This window comes from Eriocheir sinensis, unplaced genomic scaffold (assembly GCF_024679095.1).
Source record: "Eriocheir sinensis breed Jianghai 21 unplaced genomic scaffold, ASM2467909v1 Scaffold5, whole genome shotgun sequence".
Classification (NCBI taxonomy): Eukaryota; Metazoa; Arthropoda; class Malacostraca; order Decapoda; family Varunidae; genus Eriocheir; species Eriocheir sinensis.
Window position 1 is genome coordinate 855001 of NW_026111831.1, and position 20000 is coordinate 875000.

General features: G+C 44.8%; 3 protein-coding genes across 8 annotated transcripts in view; 2 read left to right on the forward strand and 1 right to left on the reverse strand.

The window, feature by feature from the left end:
- The window catches only part of LOC126992654 (carbohydrate sulfotransferase 11-like), an 86292-nt gene that overhangs the window by 40930 nt on the left and 25362 nt on the right, over positions 1-20000 (forward strand). The window lies entirely within an intron of this gene.
- The window catches only part of LOC126992649 (glutamate receptor 4-like), an 89162-nt gene that overhangs the window by 24168 nt on the left and 44994 nt on the right, over positions 1-20000 (reverse strand). The window lies entirely within an intron of this gene.
- The window catches only part of LOC126992655 (probable methyltransferase-like protein 24), a 91909-nt gene that overhangs the window by 132 nt on the left and 71777 nt on the right, over positions 1-20000 (forward strand). The window contains exons 1-3 of one of the 4 annotated variants that reach the window (XM_050851462.1): positions 1-32; positions 2973-3070; positions 10262-10380. The exon at positions 1-32 is cut by the window's left edge and continues 132 nt beyond it. In XM_050851462.1, the coding sequence (XP_050707419.1) occupies positions 2991-3070; positions 10262-10380 (199 nt within the window). In that variant the 5' untranslated portion in view covers positions 1-32; positions 2973-2990. Of the gene's footprint in view, positions 33-2972; positions 3071-10261; positions 10381-16105; positions 16124-20000 lie in introns of those variants that run through there. The other 3 variants (XM_050851461.1, XM_050851456.1, XM_050851459.1) reach the window with 3 other exon arrangements.

A 20000-nucleotide genomic window follows, 5' to 3' on the forward strand; every position in this document is an offset into this window, starting at 1 on the left:
AAGGTTAATACCGCGCCGTAGCTGTGCCTCGCGTAAGTGTAATTTGGCGCTGGTTACGTTGCAGGATTAGAAGAGGTTAGGTTAGGTTACGTTAGAGTCCCTTTATAGAGAGAGAAGCCGACATAGGCGGCCCTGTGTATAAGGCTGCTGGGCGCCATTATTGGCCCTTCGAGCACTGCGCCGACTTTGAACTGAGGTAATAAAAACATAATTTTACCTATTTTGGAAGCGGATTCGGCTGCTTTCTAATGTAACAATGCCTGCTGCCTAGCCTTCGGCTGTAGCAACATGCTACAGAGGGGATACAAAGTGTATAATTTAACTGCAAGGCCGCTGAGAAGACAGCGGTGTGCTAACAGTCAGTCGTCTTGGGAGGAAACCATCGGTTATGACAGCAAGACACACACACTGCCATTGTGTGTGTCTTGCTGTCATAACCGCCCTTCCTTTGTACTGTCTAAGGACATCATTGTGAGAGAGGCACAGCTACAAGGACTGAAACAATCGTTCACCACAGGTCCAGCCATCGAAGCTGATGAGGGAAGCTGTGGCCCTTATGGCCGAAATTATTGGATGTGATCTCTCCCACAGGGCTCTCGCTGTTATTACAGACTCGCAATGGATATTTCACAGTCTCATCAAGGCCACAGTCTAATAGACTGGACGTGTTACAAGAGTTTAGATGAACAGAAGCTAGCTTTTGGTGAGCCATACGTATCTGTCTTGGTAAAACTCTAGAATCACACCCAACTCACCCTAAAAGTTAACGTATTATTTGTTTAGATTATATTTGTTAATCATCACTCTGGTCCACCGTTTCCATTATTATTACTCGTTTATGAGGTTTTAAAATGCGGGGAAATATTACTATTTCAGCGGTGATAGGTTAGGTTACTATTTGCTCATGTGAGGCTCTTCAGCTAGAAACTCCCCTAGGTTGGGTTATAAGTGCATCTTTATTTAATAGCCTAATATATAAGGTTGCACAGTCTTCATTTTCATGGGTACCAATGTCATTATAATATGTTGAAGACATTTTCCTACAGTATTCTCTAAACCTAGCTATTTTGACCCTCAAGCAAAATGAAACACGTTTACATGGCCTTAGTATTTTACTGTATTATTTTTTTTAATAAACAATAAGTACATAAATTAAATTAAATGTTATTGAATTATTATCATTGATGACTTATCTTCATAATACCTTGGGCTCGCACAGAACATTTATTGCAGCAAGTGTGTGTGTGTGTGTGTGTGTGTGTGTGTTAACACAATAAAGAGAGCAGCAGGGCGAGTAATGGCATCAGGGCCCCCTCCGCCCCGACATAAGTAGGCTACTTAACACTAATTTTCTCTCCATATGCTAAAGTTTACTGCAAGCAGGTAACGGAAAGGAAGCAAAGTGCCTTTGCATTGCTGGAGCTTGGGTAGTGTGTCGGCCACGTGGCCCATGACCAGTATATCAAGGCTCATGACGTTCAGGAGGCGGCGTCCCTCCCTGCAGGCAAGGGTCAGGCGATGAAGGGATATGTAGGTAAGAGAAAGACTTCCCAAACTGCTGCTGATAATGTTTTACAGCGATAAGTATTGTTAAATCCATCCATCACAGCAGCAACACTCAAAGAGAAGCACCCAGACTTGTGTGAAGTCTCTCAGTACCCTCTGAGCGCTGCCGCCTCTCAAGGTCGTCAGCAGCCCGCCGTGACACGCATATATCACGGGCGACGTGGGTTACTGAGTGCCTATACTGAGACAGTGGCTGATCGTAAGGCTAATAATAATCTCCCGTCACCTTCTTACGGCACATTACAACGGCTGGTGACCAAATTATGGTAAAGTATAAGGGCGTAATGGTGGGATGGCGATACCTGTCGATGTAGACACAAACTGTCTCTTATTTACTTTCCCAGAGCTCGTTGGCTGCTGGCTCCCTGCTGGCTGTTAGAGGAAGGTGTGCAGGTCTGACACAAGTGTGCTCAGTTTCAGTGGACGACCCGTATGGCTGTGAAACAGAAATACAAGAGAGCGTGTGCTAGCGTTTGAAAAGCGCGGCGAAAACAGGGAAAATAATGGCGTCCAAATCGTAGGTTGTCGGGACTCTCTCTATCAAGGGACTCTAGGTTACGTACGTTGGTTCTGTGAAGGTTCGTACAAGGAGGTAGCTCACGTCCATATATTAACGTCTGAGGCTCCCATTACTATTTCCTCGAGGCCACAGAGATGATTAACCGGGTTTTCATGGGTGACTCTCCCGTTCAAGGCGCAGAGGTCGTGTAAAACCATCACTGGCATCACGAAACAGTACATGAAAATCCCAACACCTTCCACGAGAGGCTTTTTAAACAGGCGAACCGAGGCGCCGGGTCGTTTAGCAATGCTTTAGGGTGTTGTATAGTGAAGTGAGGCGATATTGGGAAGACACTGTGTTAGGTAAGAGATTGTTTACAAGGGAGTCCGTGTTGATTTAGTAGTGGGCAGCGTGGTTTAATCTAGATGCAATTAGCTTTCCCGTAGTTTATTGAGAGAGAGAGAGAGAGAGAGAGAGAGAGAGAGAGAGAGAGAGAGAGAGAGAGAGAGAGAGAGAGAGAAAATGGAAAAGGAAGAAGAAAAGGAGGAGAAAAAGAAAGAGAGTAAGCTTAAGATAGACATAGAAAGATAGAGAGAGAATAAAAAAATAAAAGAAAAGAAAAATAAGATTGTAAGTGGAAGAGAAGGAGAAAAAGAAAGAGTATGAGTGAGATAGATACATAGATAGATAGATAGATAGATAGATAGATAGATAGATACAGAAAGAGAGATTTAACTTCACAAACCAAAAAAAAATAACACATTGATACATTTCTCTTAACAAATAGCACCACCACCACCATCACTACCTCCGTCCCCACCTCACCCCTCCTCCTCCTCTTCCTTCCTCCACGGTTCCTTCCTCAAAGTTTTCTCCATTCTTCCGCATTCTTCCTCCCGCCCAGACTCGTTTAGTGGGCGCGATGCTGGCAGGCCATGGAAGAGGTATGAGAGGCGTCTGGTTTGCCGTGGGCGTTGCCACAGGCCTATTTTGCTCCTGCGGGTAAGTTTAGTAGTAGTAGTAGTAGTAGTAGTCGTATTATTATTATTATTAGTAGTAGTATTAGTGGTCGTAGTAGTAGTAGTAGAAGTAGTAGGAAAAGAAAGGCAAATATGAATAAGACTTAGGAGTTGAATGTATATGAATGTGAACAGGGAAAGGAAAGGAAGGAAAAGAGGGGAGATGAAGAGTAATAGTAGTAGTAGAAGTAGTAGTAGTAGTAGTAGTAGTAGCATGAAAAGAAGGGTAAATATAGATGTTACGAGCGACACAGTAGTTTTGTCTAGGGTGATAATTTAAGAAACTGGTTACCCGAACATTAAATGAGGTGATGAAAATACGAAGATAGTCCTTAACATAAATTTAATGTATAAGTAAGAAACAACAATATTAACAACACCTGTAGCAAGTGAGAGTAATTACGTTACTTGCTCTTAAGACCTTATGGTCGTTTAAATCAAGTAAATGGTGTGAAGGTCATTAAGCATAACAAGATAATATACCAAAACGAAGATTAAACCAAAGACAAAATGACACACAGATAACAATAAGAAAAGGAAAACACAAGAAACCCACACAATGACACACAATAATAATAGATAATAATAACCACCACCAATGAATAAATGGATGATAATCACTGATGAATGGATGAATGAAAAGATAAGATGGACACAGAAATGATGAGATATGAGAAAAATAGTATTGTTCACCTCCTACAGTTCACTGGTCACTTTGTAAGTGGTTACTGACTCACTGACTCGGCTGATGACGTGAGAGTTGTTGTTGCTGCTAGCCGAACCCTCAGGAGATGAGTACACTTTGGCCTTTGAGACGAGACTAACTCTCACACTTTGTGGAGGTTTCGACAATGCCTCTGAAATAGCCCAAGGCTATTTGATAAGCCTAAAGCCTTAGCCGAAGCTAGCTCAGGGAGCAACAGGTACAATAATTGATAATTCAGTGGTAGCAACAGAGATAGTCTGGTTGCAGTAATACCTCCCCCCTGAAGACGACACCACTGGGTTGATTTGTAGTTGTAGGTAGCCGTTGTTGCCCAGTGGAGTCGTAGTGGTTGACTTCTGGTCAAGTCGAGTTTTTAGATGCGAGATAGGGCGTCGGCGATGATGTTCTCCCTCCCTTTTATGTGGTTGACATTCAGGTTGTAGGGCTGGAGAAACAGGGACCATCTGAGAAGTCGCTGATTGGTAAACTTGCTGCGATTGAGGAAGGCCAATGGATTGTGGTCTGTGTAGACTTGGAGTGGTTCTTGAGCAGGCTGTATGTAGCATTCGAATTTCTGGATTGCTGAGACGATGGCCAGGAGCTCTTTCTCAATGGTGCTGTATCTTCTCTGGTGGATATTAAGTTTGCTGGAGTGGTACGCCACTGGATGAAGGATACCCTCCACCTCCTGCAGTAATACAGCACCAAGAGCGGCATCACTGGCATCAGTCTGCAGGGCAAAGGGCTGAGTGAAGTCTGGGGCGATGAGTACAGGACCCTGGGCCAGGAAGTTCTTGAGTTGGTCGAAGGCGGCCTGGCAATCCTCTGTCCACAAGTAGTGTACGGCTCCACTCGTGAGCCGTGTGAGAGGGACAGAGGCGGCCGCGAAGTTAGGGCAGAACCTCCTGTAATACCCTGCCATGCCCAGAAAGCGCCGCAGGGCCTTCCAGTAGTGGGGGCAGGGTATTCAAGGATGGCAGAGATGTTGGCTTCCTTGGGTCGTACTCTGCCATTGTCCACCACGTGGCCCAGGTACGTCACCGTTGCTCGGCCGAAGGTAGTCTTAGCCAGCTTCACGGTGAAGTGGGCTGCCTGCAGCCTTGTCAGCACATCCCTGAGTCTCTTAAGGTGCTGCTCCCAATGCTCTGTAAAAATTAGAATGTCGTCTAGGTAAACGGACACTCCAATAAGATCCTGTAACAGATAATCCATGGCTCTCTGGAAGGTTGAAGGGGCATTCCTCATCCCAAAAGGCATTACATTATATTGGTAGAGCCCAAAGGGAGTGATGAAAGCGGATATCTCTTGTGCTCTCTCTGTGAGGGGAATTTGATAATAGCCCTTCAATAAATCCAGCTTTGTTATATACTGGGACCTTCCCACCTCATCGATCAAGTCGTCTATCCGTGGCAGGGGGTAGGCGTCTGGGACTGTCACAGCGTTGACCCTGCGGTAGTCGGTGCAGAGACGCAGCTGTCCATCTTCCTTGGGGACGAGTAGACAAGGTGACGCCCAAGGAGACTGGCTGGGTTTCGCCAGCCCCTGCTCGAGTAGATAGTCCACCTCTTGCCTCATCTGGTCACGTTTCCTGGGGCTTATGCGATATGGAGGGTGACGAAGAGGAGAGGTGCCGGGGAGGAGCTTGACGTCATGAGAGGTGAGGTTACACAGGTTTGGATGATCATTGAACACATTAAACTGGTGAAGGATGGATAGGATGTCTTTTGATTGAGAGGATGAGAGATGGGACAGGTAATTAGATGGGTTCCATAATATGGATGAATTATTTGTCCCTTCTGCATGAGTGGTGGTGGTTTCTAACGAAATAGAACATACAGGTCTCTCTGGTGAGCCAGGTGCAAGGCCAGCTCTAGTTTTATATAATTTAAGTAAGTTAATGTGTATTTTCTGGGTACTTTTCCGGCGGTTAGGAGTGTCTATAATGTAATTTTGTTCACTGATCTTCTCATTGACTGTATAGGGACCATGGTATTTAGTTTGCAGGGGTGATCCTGGGACTGGAATAAAGGCAAGGACTTTATCACCTGGTTTGAACTCTCTAACTTTAGCTCTAGTGTCAAAGTGTTTCTTCATGTCTCCTTGAGTTTGTTTGAGGTTGTCACGGGCAAAGGAGCGAACTTTGGTTAGTGTGTCTTTAAGTTTAACTAAATACTGGGTGACAGTGACAAGTTTGCTTGAGGTGTTATTAAGCAATTGGTCCTTGATGACTTTAAGGGGACCTCTTACCTTATGGCCATACAGTAACTCAAAGGGGGAGACTCCAAGGGACTCGTTAGGGGTCTCTCTTATGGCAAACAGGACGTAAGGTAGAGCCTCGTCCCAGTCCTGGTCCTGATCGTGACAAAATTTACGAAGAAGAGCCTTCAGTGTTTGGTGACATCTTTCTAAAGCTCCCTGTGACTGTGGATGGTACGCCGTAGATAAAGTTTGTGTGATGCCAAGCTCGGTGAGAACTGCCGTGAAGAGATCGCTCGTGAAATTAGTGCCACGGTCACTCTGAATCTCCCTGGGGATGCCAAAAGTGGTAAACAAGTGTGTAAGTTTGGATACAACAGTTTTGGCAGAGATGTTTTTGATAGGGAAACCTTCTGGGTAACGGGTGGTAGGGCACATGACAGTGAGGATGTATTGGTTACCTTTCTTTGTTTTGGGTAATGGGCCCACGATGTCAATGATGATTTTTGAGAATGGTTCTTCAGGCACCTGGATAGGCTGAAGAGGATAAGGAGGGATATTCTGGTTGGGTTTCCCCATTACCTGGCAGGTGTGGCAAGAATTAACAAATGAGGCAACATCCTTCCTAAGACCGGGCCAATAAAACTCATTAAGTAGCTTCTCACAAGTTTTCCTGATCCCATGATGGCCGGCTAGGTTCCCATGAGCGATCTCCATCACTGGCTCTCTTAAGGTGACGGGTAGGACTACTTGATGGAGCTCAGCCCAAGTGGCATCATCTAAAAGTTGAGGTGGTTTATACAATCTCATAAGAATTTTATCCTGGTAATAGAAAGAAGGTGAGGAAGTGATCTGGTCTTTAGGTATAGCTTGGGTATGAAATCGAGACAGGGTGGTATCGTCTTTTTGAGCCTCAGCAAGTAAGTGGTCAGTGAATACCTTACCAACCCCAACGTGAGGCGTAGGATGGAGGGTGGTTGGTAAGGGCTGAGGTGGCTCTGGAGCAGCGGCAACAGACTGTGCTCAGTGACTGCACATTCAGGAAAAATGTTAGGCTGCTCCTTTTCCATGTCAGCTGTAGGGTTGTAATGCAATGGGGAGACATTAGTTATGATAGGTGGAACGACTAGTCCCCCAGCCAGATCATTAGCCAACAGGAAATTAGCATTAGGGATAGGTAGAGAATTATCCTCACTGACAGCAATGGTAACTGCTCCCACAACCAACGGACAGTTTAAGTGCACCCTAGCCAGATGTATGGGAAAGGTTTGATGAAAATCTTTAAGGAGTACCTTCTCCCCCGTGTACTGCTGCTCAATCCCTGGAAGAGCGGATTTTAAAATGATAGATTGGGCAGAGGCAGTATCCCGCATAATCTGGAGAGGGTGCCCTTCAGAGTCCGTGTTGAGAGCCACAGTACCTTGAGACCTGAAGGGTTGAAAAGGGTCAGTGGGAGGAAGTACTGAAGGAGTGTTGAGAGAGGCGACTGGTTTAGAGAATGTAGAGGTCTTTGCTACTTTACACCTAGGATCAGGACAATTCTTTATGAGATGGCCCACCTTTTTACAAAAACTGCAATAGAGAAAAGACTTGGCACTACCACTACTCTCTGCGGGTTTTACATCCTTGCTATAGCTTGCACCTGACTTACCCACAGGCTGAAGTTTCTTGTCTCCTGAGGGCATAGAGCGATGTATTAGTGAAAAGACATCCGCCAATTTGGCGGCATATAAGAGTTCAGTCTCATCCATATCAGTAATGAGCAACATGATTGAGTATGGTATCTTCCTTTGAATTCCTCTAGAGCTACAAGGTGTACCAGATCGTCATATGTGGTTACAGCTGCCGACTTAAGCCAGTGTCTCAAAGCTCGGAGTTTCTCTGATGCAAACTCACAAGTATGTTTGACCAGATGTCTTGTTCATGTTGCGGAAGGTTTGTCGATATCTCTGTGGTGACTGCATAAGCTGCTAAAATAGCGCTTTTTACTACCTCGTAATCTGAGTTGTCTTCGATATTGTCTAGGACTGCCAAGGCCTTACCGTTGAGTTTGGGCTTGACTAGCCATGTCCAGTCCTCCTTAGGTAGATCGAAGTGAATGGCAGAGGATTCGAATTCCCGAAAGAATGCTTCTGGATCGTAATCCGAGAATTGAGGCATAAGAGGAAGAAATTTGGTTATCTGCAACCTATTAGGGGTTCGAGTCCCCCCGTCTGAGGACTGCAGCTGAAGCACGCTGAGTTGATGTTCACGTTCACGTGCTTTACTTTCTTCATCTCGTACGCGTTCAAGTGCTTTCTCTTCCCTTTCACGTGCTTTACTTTCTTCATCTCGTACGCGTTCAAGTGCTTTCTCTTCCCTTTCAAGTGCTCTTGCTTCTTTTTCATATTCTAGCTTCATCTGGAGTGCCTGCATTTTCACCCTCTCTATCTCTAGGGCGATTGCGGGATTTGCAGAACCCAAAGAGGTAGGACTTTCCATGAGGTGGTCAGCCTCCTCCTCAGGGTCACCCAGATGAGCTAGAATTAGGGACATCAACTCGGGTTTTCTTGTTTGACTACTGAAGGGAATATTATAGTTTGTAGCAATATATTTAAGTTGTTCCACAGTTACAGTTGCGGTTTTAAGTTCCTCCACAGAGGGATTACCGACAAACTCTTCTACGTTGAACACCATTTTGATTGATGTACAAGTCTATTTAACGGTTGTACTAAAGTTATTAGTAACCACTAATGGTTAAAAGTGATGCTTGGAATGGGACACAGTAATCTCCTGAACTATTAACTAGTTCACAATCCTGGCATGAGATTAATTGATAGGGGAGCGACCCCTGAAGAGATAACACTTCGACGAAGATAACGAGCCAGTGGAGAATGACCAGAGAATGCAATACCCACATCTGCAAACAGGATCTGGCATTAAGTACTCGTTTGAGTTTGAGCTGGTCAAGTTATGAGTCGAGTGAAGTATTGAATTGATTCGGAACGTCAGTGGTTCCTAAAGAAAATGAGTCTCGTAGGCTATGGGGAGAAAGTGTCTCACAGGAAAGATTCGAACAGAGCAAAACGTAATTAAGAGTATGAGGAACTGATAAAGTCTCCACGCTAGGCCTTTGCGTGGTTAGTTATTAAAGGCACAGTCAATCCCTACACTCAATCACGTTGCACATGAAACAGCACCAACAAACACAGTGACACAGTGATTACAAAAGTAATAGGAGTGATACTAGGGGTGAACGAACATACATGAAACAATAAATGATTAGCGAAGATGAAGTGGTGGAAAATAACAATGAATTAGTTATAATAATCCACTACATATGATCCCGGACAGGCCCCCAATAATGTTACGAGCGACACAGTAGTTTTGTCTAGGGTGATAATTTAATTTAAGAAACTGGTTACCCGAACATTAAATGAGGTGATGAAAATACGAAGATAGTCCTTAACATAAATTTAATGTATAAGTAAGAAACAACAATATTAACAACACCTGTAGCAAGTGAGAGTAATTACGTTACTTGCTCTTAAGACCTTATGGTCGTTTAAATCAAGTAAATGGTGTGAAGGTCATTAAGCATAACAAGATAATATACCAAAACGAAGATTAAACCAAAGACAAAATGACACACAGATAACAATAAGAAAAGGAAAACACAAGAAACCCACACAATGACACACAATAATAATAGATAATAATAACCACCACCAATGAATAAATGGATGATAATCACTGATGAATGGATGAATGAAAAGATAAGATGGACACAGAAATGATGAGATATGAGAAAAATAGTATTGTTCACCTCCTACAGTTCACTGGTCACTTTGTAAGTGGTTACTGACTCACTGACTCGGCTGATGACGTGAGAGTTGTTGTTGCTGCTAGCCGAACCCTCAGGAGATGAGTACACTTTGGCCTTTGAGATGAGACTAACTCTCACACTTTGTGGAGGTTTCGACAATGCCTCTGAAATAGCCCAAGGCTATTTGATAAGCCTAAAGCCTTAGCCGAAGCTAGCTCAGGGAGCAACAGGTACAATAATTGATAATTCAGTGGTAGCAACAGAGATAGTCTGGTTGCAGTAATAATAGATAAGATTAATGAGGTGAATATATTTATGTGAAGAGGGAAAGAAGGGAAAGGAAAGGAAGGAAAAGAGGAGAAATGAAGAGAAATAGTTGTAGTAGTAGTAGTAGTAGTAGTAGTAGTAGTAGTAGTAGTAGTAGTAGTAGTAGTATCATCATCTTTTCACGTCACCTCTCCCTCCAGGCTTTTCCTCTACACGACAACCACCTCTCCCCACCTCACGGCCCACTCCATCCCGTTGTTGGCTGAGGACACAGTGTGGGGGGAGGAACCACGGCCCCCGAGAGATGACGAGGACTGGGGTAAGTGGAGCGTGCCCAGTGTTGTATCCATAGGCGACATCTCACTCTGGTTCAGCCTCCCTCGGCCGCCCGGAGAACTATCAGAGTTGGTTCTGTCAGACGCCTCCACCTCTTACATCAATCCCTTCCCAAAGCCGAAAAGGAGATCAATCAGGTTGTAATGAGTGTTTATTTAGGTTCTTGGTACAGAAGGAGGGTCAAACTATCACCAAGGTCATAAAACTGTACCCCCAGAAATGCCCAGAACTCCTGTGAAAGCCTTGTTTAATGTGTGCCTGTGTGCCGAAAGGTTAAGAATATGACCCTCTGCCTGTTGACGCTTGTGCTGTGGCCAAACAAGTAAAATACCCTTGATGGTGGTTGAGCGATAGGGTAGGGTAGGGTAGGGTAGGGGTAGGTCAGGAGTTGTGTCGGGTAAGGTAGGGTAAGGCAGGGTAGGGTAGGGCAAGGTAGGGTAAGGCAGGGTAGGGTAGGGCAAGGTAGGGTAAGGCAGGGTAGGGTAGGGCAAGGTAGGGTAAGGCAGGGTAGGGTAGGGCAAGGTAGGGTAAGGCAGGGTAGGGTAGGGCAAGGTAGGGTAAGGCAGGATAGGGTAGGGCAAGGTAGGGTAAGGCAGGGTAGGGTAGGGCAAGATAGGGTAAGGCAGGGTAGGGTTGCGATTACACTAGATTTTCAAGATTTATATTTCAAGTAGTGTTACGAATCTTGCTTTGAGTCGATTTTGCGAGTCATCGGGCAATAGTCTGAAGCATTTCGGCGGTTTAAGATTAATTGTAAACTCGGGCCCAGAGCTGGGAGCGTTACTGAATTTGGGGTAGTCCGCTACCGCTCCTCCGCACCTCGGATGCAGGTAGTCCGCACCTGTACTTCCGCACCTAAAAAAATTTCACTCGGTCTGCTACCGGACCTCCGCACCTCCACTACTGTACCGAAAACTATTAAAGCGCGCCTGAAAAAACTCGTCCGCACCTCAAAAATTAAGCAAAATAGTACAAGGCAATAATATACTCTGGCAGAGCTTCATACACACATATATATATATAGATATATATATATATATATATATATATATATATATATATATATATATATATATATATATATATATATATATATATATATATATATATATATATATATATATATATATATATATATATATATATATATATATATATATATATATATATATATTATAGAAATATATATTTACCTTCAAATAATCATCAAATCAATTAAAATAAAAACTGTCTTCAGTATTCACAGTTCACAAATGGCAAATCAGTTTAAATCACAAGTTCACTCTAGAGTCTACAAGTCCTCCTCCTCTTCCTTCTCCTCCTCCTTGTGCTGCTGCTGCTCCTCCTTGTAACCCAGGAGGTGCAAGTTGCCCCTCACAAACACCAGCTGTTCAAAGTTTATTACTTACAATACTTAAAACTACTTATTCCTCCCTAATTTACATTTCCCATTCTTAATTAAATTCTGGCATTACACTGGGAGGGGTCCAGCTCCACGTCAGACAAGGATATGTCTGACGTCGCCAGCGGCGTAGGGGTTCTGGAGGCTGACGGTTCAGGCGTGCTGGTTCTGTAGCTCACGCTATTGACGCTACTATCCCCTGACACACTCCTGCTCCTGTCGCTATCGCCTCTTTTCACGTATCTGTCCATGTTTATTTGTAAGCACTAAACACTAAACAATCGCAGTAAATCACTAAAAGTCAAAAGATTCTGAAAAGAAAAAGAAACTTGACACAGTGATCAGCTGGCAGCACACAGCCCCCAAAACGCACGACAGTAATGCCGCGGACTGTTTGTCGTCTTCGTTTTTTTATCTTTGAAAATCTCAGGTGCGGAAGTCTGGACCCAAAATTTCGCCTGTCCGCACCTGTTACTTTCGCACCTTTGAAAACTTTCCGCACTTCCGGGCTTCCGCACCTCGTTTGGCGGTCCGCAGGTGCGGAGGAGCGGAGGTCCGGACCGAGGTGCGGAAGTACCCAGGTATGAATAGATGGACACTAACACCCACACCCACACAGTATTAGATGGGCCACTAACACACCTACCCGCACAGTGCAGTGACACGACTAGCCTGATGGGCGAGCCTCCCATAACCCACTTAGCCAGGGGGGTACCTCTTTGGCCGACTGGTAAAGGAGTGGCTCTCTCGTCGTGCTGGTCGCGGGTTCGATCCCCGACGCCGGCAAACCTTTCCTTGTCTGGATTAATTTCTCGTGTGTTTCGTTACACGCAGAGGCCGTGTTGGAGTATAAAAGAGAAAAATTCTGGCATTTCAACAGTAATAGATGGGCCACTAACACCCACACCCACACAGTAACAGGTGGACACTACACACCAACTCAGTGATAGATGGGCCTCAAACACCCACACCCATACAGTAATAGATGGACACTAACACCCACACAGTAATAGATGGGCCACTAACACCCACACCCACACAGTAACAGATGGACACTACACACCAACTCAGTGATAGATGGGCCTCAAACACCCACACCCATACAGTAATAGATGGACACTAACACCCACACAGTAATAGATGGACACTAACACCCACACCCACACAGTAATAGATGGACATTAACACCCACACCCACACAGTAATAGATGGGCCTCAAACACCCACACCCATACAGTAATAGATGGACACTAACACCCACACAGTAATAGATGGACACTAACACCCACACCCACACAGTAATAGATGGACATTAACACCCACACCCACACAGTAATAGATGGACACTAACACCCACACCCACACAGTAATAGATGGGCCACTAACACCCACACCCACACAGTAATAGATGGGCCACTAACACCCACACCCACATAGTAATAGATGGGCCACTAACACCCACACCCACACAGTAACAGATGGACACTAACACCCACACCCACACAGTAACAGATGGACACTAACACCCACACCCACACAGTAACAGATGGACACTAACACCCACACCCACACAGTAACAGATGGACACTAACACCCACACCCACACAGTAACAGATGGACACTAACACCCACACCCACACAGTAATAAATGAACACAACACACACACACCAACACAGTAATAGATGGGTCACTAACACCCACACCCACACAGTAATAAATGGGCCACTAACACCCACACCCACACAGTAATAAATGAACACAACACACACACACCAACACAGTAACAGATGGGTCACTAACACAGTAACATATGGCGGGGAAAAGCTGAGGAGCTCTCTTGCGGTAAATATGTGCCTCCCAAAATGGCGGGGCTTTGCGGGGCAGCTGAAAAGTGATGTCACGTGCAATCCCTCTATATGGGCTCGGGGCTGGCTACCCCCCCCCCCCCTCTCCTCTCTCTCTCTCTCTCTCTCTCTCTCTCTCTCTCTCTCTCTCTCTCTCTCTCTCTCTTATTTACGTCATATATATAATCTCTATTGCTTGGCTGTGCAGAACGCGAGTTAGACCTAGGCGAGTCTTCCATGAATGAAGGATGAATGGTGTGGCCTGAAGGCCCCTGTCGCCAAGGTCCCTCAGGCGGCATCGATCGTTGCATGAGCCACGTTGCCAAGTGAAATAGAAGATTTGCACAGTCCCTGACCACACCCTCCCTACTTTGCACTCCCTGTTCTCAACCCATCAAGGCATCTATCTCACTCTTTGCATGTTTACATAACGTGTTCAATAAAGAAAACAATTATCATAATTATCATAAAGTCGTAGAAAAAGGTAGGTGGTGAACTATGAAGGTTCCCGCTGGTTCCTCTGTGCTTTGAAGGCGAGTGCTGTTGTTGTAAAAAAGACAAACATATTCGCTGCAACTATAATATACGACTTTCCAATTAAGAAAAATATTTTCTCACGTTGTTTTAACCGAATCACAACTATTTGCCACGCCAAATTTGGAATATATATTTTTTTCCTCGAAGGTATAAGGAAAGACACGGGGTAGACCTTGCCTTCCCTTCGTCTCTCCCGCAAACCTTCGTTCCAAAAATGCTAGTGAACCACAGTACGCATCATCCTTCCCTTTGATCTTCGTCGCTAAACCTTCATGACTCTTGGTACAGGCCCAGAGTAGCCCTCAGCGGGCGCCGCTCTTCGGTATGAGGTGAAGCATGGGGGGTTGGGGTGGACGGAGCTTAGCTGGTGGCCTTGAGCCAGTAAGTCCACTTAGGCTGCGTTTACACCAAGCGAGTCGCGTCGAGTCGCGTCATGACGATTCATGACGTATCATGAATCGCTACTCCAGTTATAACAGTGATTTATATGGGTTTTTGAAAGAAACCGTTCACACCGGATGCGTCGAGTCACGTCGCGTCGCGTTGAGTCACATATAGGGCTGGACCTATTTTTGACGTCAGTCACAGCGAGTCTGCCGTGGTGTGTTCAAGCATGCTGGTGGAACTCCTGATCAACTTAGTTCAAGAACCCCTGCTGTATATGATTCCAGTGACCCTAACCACCGGGATCGTGATGTCATCGCTGCTCTATGGAAAGAAGTTTTCAGTTTTACGTATCATCCTGAAGCATGCACACCATTCACTCAACCATTCATACATATGTACATACAATGCACACAGTGTTAAGATTGGGGCCTATCACAAAGCTATGTTAGCAGGACAAGGGACAAGGGGGAGTGGGTATATTCATATACTTAATATGTATATTTTCAATATTTGTAAATAACAATGTACACCATTCATATAGCATCCGTTACGTTCAGTCATACTCAAGCATACGCCAAGAAATTATACCCGTCACCAAAAACATGAAGTAAATCATAACTCGCTGATCCCTTCTGGGAGGAAAGCGGCTCACCCAGACACACGAACACCAACTTAAGTATGATAGAAAAAACAAAACAAAAAACAAAACAAAAGAAAAACAACAGCAAGAAAAGAACTAAAAAGAAAAGAAAAAGAAAAGGATTTGAAAAACGCCAATAGAAAAGAAAAGAAAGAGAGTAAAAGACCAAAATAAATAAGATAAATTAATGAAAAAAAAAAAAACACGAAAACATGGATCCATTCTCCATGAAATCAAATGGGTCATTGAGTACTGACTTAAGGTTGACGCAGTCGGTGTAAACGGAGATGAGTCAATATGAATCGCCTCAAATGACTTGACGTGACTCGACGCGACTCGCTTGGTGTAAACGCAGCCTTAGTCCACTCAAAGCATTGGCTTTCTCGCTCCCAGATCGCCGGAGTAAATGAGCTTGTCTGCCTTATTTCTTCCACATCATATGGTTTTACTTATTCAACTGCTACAGTATATGCGCTAAGGATGTATGTACAGGTTTTCATAGAAAAAAACACCAGCATTTCCTTGTCTTTATTCCGTAGGAGCTGAGATGAAATGTTCCACACCCGTCTTGATCCCTCACACCTCCCCTGTAAAGTATTCATTATATATTGACCATGGACTTATTTTTAATATAGAAGGATGTACAACCTTCTATGTATAGCGTCTCAGATGTGATCAAAACTCACTACGAGAAAACAGAAGGAAGTATTGGGACAGGAAGGAGAAAAAACTTACCCAGAGAGAGAGAGAGAGAGAGAGAGAGAGGAAAAGGGAGAGTCGGGCGGTAAGGTAGAGGAAGGGATATGGGCGACAGGAGAAAAGTGAAACTATAAATAAAGGAGGAAACCGTTGAGAACAATTCTGCTACGAACGGTAGCCACTGAGGAAGGTTACCGCGCCGTAGCTGTGCCTCGCGTAAGTGTAATTTGGCGCTGGTTACGTTGCAGGATTAGAAGAGGTCCGGTACGTTGGTTCTGTGAAGGTTCGTACAAGGGTAGCTCAGGTCCATATATTAACGTCTGAGGCTCCCATTACTATTTCCTCAAGGCCACAGAGATGATTATTATAGCAATACTTTGAGGTGTTGTATAATGAAGTGAGGCGATATTGGGAAGACACTGTGCATCTACTAGTTTGCGTTAACATATGTTTTAAAGCTAAAAAGGGAAGAAAACATGAAATACTCCCCCAGAACAATCAGGCTATGTACGTACACAATCTACACTACAGTATATTCACGCTCTTCGGGTTTCGCCTCGGGCGGGTACTGGACACGGGGGAGAGAGGGACTCTGAGATGGAGCTGCGGCTGGTCGCTGTTGATGTACAAAGACTACCTCTTAATAACTGAGCCAGTTCTGGGCCTGGATGATTATGTCACTATATTCAGAATGTGGAGATGACGTTGGTATTCTGTACCTAAAAGCTCCTTGCCAAATACTGTACTTGATACACATGAGCAGTGCTCACAAAATTATCCTGTTACAAAGAAATTATTACTTATTTATGCCACTTTGCTCATTTTATCTGCTATCGCAGAACAAAGTTTTTCTACACTTAAACATATAAAATCATTCAGACGGTCAACTATATGGGTGAGGAGAGATTGGATGGGTTTACAAAATTATGCATTCACCGTGAACTGACCAACGGTGATCTGATTGAAAATTTTGTTACGGCTGTCATTGAGCGGCTTCTGGGGCTTCCTAGATGGACTAGCTCATCCCTGGCCTTCACCGGGCACGGGATGAACTGTACGTGCTGCGTCGCCACGCCGCGTACAGTATATGAGGCGTTGAGTGGAACAATCTGGGAACTCCATCATCACCTCCGTCAGACAGAGCTCCGCCTGTGTGTGGATCTATGCGGCGGGGGAGGCTGGGCCTTCTGTACGTGTAGGTTGTCCATAAGTATGCCGTGCACACTGCACACGCATAAGCTGCCAATTATTTAAGCGTATATGTATCTCGGTTGATCTCGTTCGTTTAATTGTCCTGTTTTTTTTTTTATGCCGCCGGGCGAAATAAAACTATTATTATTATTATTATTATTATTATTATTATTATTATTATTGTTATTGTATTTTTAAAAAAGAAAAAAAGGAAGAGGAAACTTTATTCTGTAATTTGTATATCACACACACACACACAAACAAAATATATATATATATATATATATATATATATATATATATATATATATATATATATATATATATATATATATATATATATATATATATATATATATATATATATATATATATATGATTGTGTATATATTATATGTATTTATTTATTTATTTAGTCATTGCTTTTGTCATAAAATTTGTGCCCCTTATGCAACGGTGAATCAAAATCAACTTAGTTTTAATGTAGCAATGAGTTCCTCCCCCATAAAGTAGCCTAACGTTATTTAATACATTACTGTGGCTCAACACTCGACAAAGAATTTTTCATTTGTTTCTTATTTACCAAAGCACTGCTAATATAAATTACATCAAATGTAAATAAACTCAAGAGCAAATACTTTCTCCTCCTGCAGCCTCTCTTCCACATTCATTTCACAAATAAAGCTAATGAAGCTCCTCCTGTAACCTAACCTATTATAGAATTACAATATGGAGGACAGGCTGGGATGGGAAAAATTAGTAACCGAGAGACTGGCCTACAATGTCTGCCTAATAAAGTAATACTCGTAGGTAAAGTGGGTAGCATGCGAGATTGTTGCGCGTTGCATCGGCGCTCATTTCCGCCTCCTTGACCTTTTGAGCCTGTGGTGGACTCGTATCCACTGGCCCGGGGACACTCGGCTATGCCGTCCGGATTCCCACAATTTACCTTCCCAAAGTTTCCCGAGGTATCCGTTTATCGACCGACCCGAAAGGAAGGATGAACAGGAGCAATAGCTGGGAGGGCTGTGCGCCGAAAGCACCTAATCGGACTCGAACCGGTGCCCCGAGGAGTGGAAGACGGTCACAGAAACCACTCAGCCACGGAGGCGCAGGGGCTGGGGTGCAAAGAGAGAAAGCCCATTCTAACTCTCACTCTGCCCGGGAATAGAATCCAAAATCTCTATTCAACCGAGAAATTTCGGTTGCCAGCCAAGTGCATATTGGCCCCCCCAAATTATTTTCTAGATCCGCCACTGCATGATCGGCAAGGAATCCGGCAAGCTGTCAGGCCTTTTCTATATCGAGACGGCAATGGCCATGCTGGCTTCACTTCTGTGACGTCATGCATCCTATTCTTGTATTCTTCCTCCAATTTTCCCATAAAAGCGCACTGGTGTTTCCTCTTTACTCTCCACACTCTTTGCTGTTGCTACTACTACTACTACTACTACTACTACTACTTCTTTTTCTACTACACAACATAAATGATACCTCCACCCATGTTTATTTTCCCGACACATAATCATGGAGGGCTCCATAGCTTGGAGGTCATTAGCCCCAACTCTGTTCGCTAATGACTGTGGCATCCAACCATATCACTAATACTACCTGACACTAAATCACCTATCATCTATTACGTCTAGATCCCCCTTTCCTTCCCTACTCAAGTCACTCCCGACCCACCCTAATGTCACTCTCCACCACTGTGGCTTCATAGTCCATATTGGAGATGGTGGTGGCTTTTGGGCCAGAGTGTCTGGTGCCCCTGAGACATAGGATGGCCGACCTGAGCAGGGAGAACGAGAGGCGACACCTCATCCAGGCGACAACGTGGCTCCTTGGCTGTTGCTTCTTTTCTGAGATTAGTTCCGCGATGCGTGCGTAGAAGCATTGGGCCCTGGGACCCATCCCGCCGGATGTGGTGAACACGAGGGGGGTGAAGCTGCCCTGATCCACATGTTGGATTCTTTCACCGTATGCCCTTGTCTTCTCCTGCTCGTTCCTGTGGTGGGCGGCTTGCAGGGGCATCTCACGGTGACAGGCAGCCATCGGGTCGAATATGCGGATGTCCATGAACGCCCGCTGTCCGCGCACCCAGAATCCGCGGGCACTTACATCAACCCGTGCCTCCTGTGAGGTATTGGCTGTCCTGTACCGAAGGTGTTCGCCGTCCAGGGGAAGCAGTGCCGGCTCGGTAGTGACGTCTTGGCATACCTCCCCAAGCAGGCTGGCTGTCAGATCCCTCACTTCATCGTGTCGAATACAGACGAAGCCTCCTTTTTTACATGTCATGGTGTGGGTGACATCATTTGGTGATCCACATGCACAGAGATCAGGCAGTCCCTCAATCGGCCAGCCATATCTCAGAGCAATGGCGTCGACAAATTCTTGTTTGTTGAGGCTGAAGCCCTTTGCTCTGATTGGTAATGACGTTTAGAGGCGCCTGCCTCCTGTGCTGTGTGTATTTTTCTACCCATTTCTGTGGACAGGTGGTGTGTAAGACGGTCCAGCTCGTCTTTTTGGGCCTGTTGCCTTTCTTCTGAGATTTTTCTTTTAATATCTCTTATTTCTGTTTGGTCTATCTCGCCCTCTGCCTCCTGAGCGATGATCCTGTTGATGAGTGACCTGGTAAGGCTGATGGAGTTTTGGTTCTCCTTATCTGCCAGCTTCTCAGGGTTGGTGATCCCCATCCCACCCAGTCTTGGGGGAAGTGCTAGCATATCCCTCTCTTCCTCCCCCAAAGCATGATATTTCACCAGCGCCGGCAAGAATACATTCTTGACGGCATTTTCCAGTGGTCGGAGGAGTGGACTGATGCCGGGGATGGTGCGCATCAGGAACGTCCACCGATGTTGGATGCCGTGGGTGTACGCTGAATAGGCAGCGTGTGGCTCAGTCT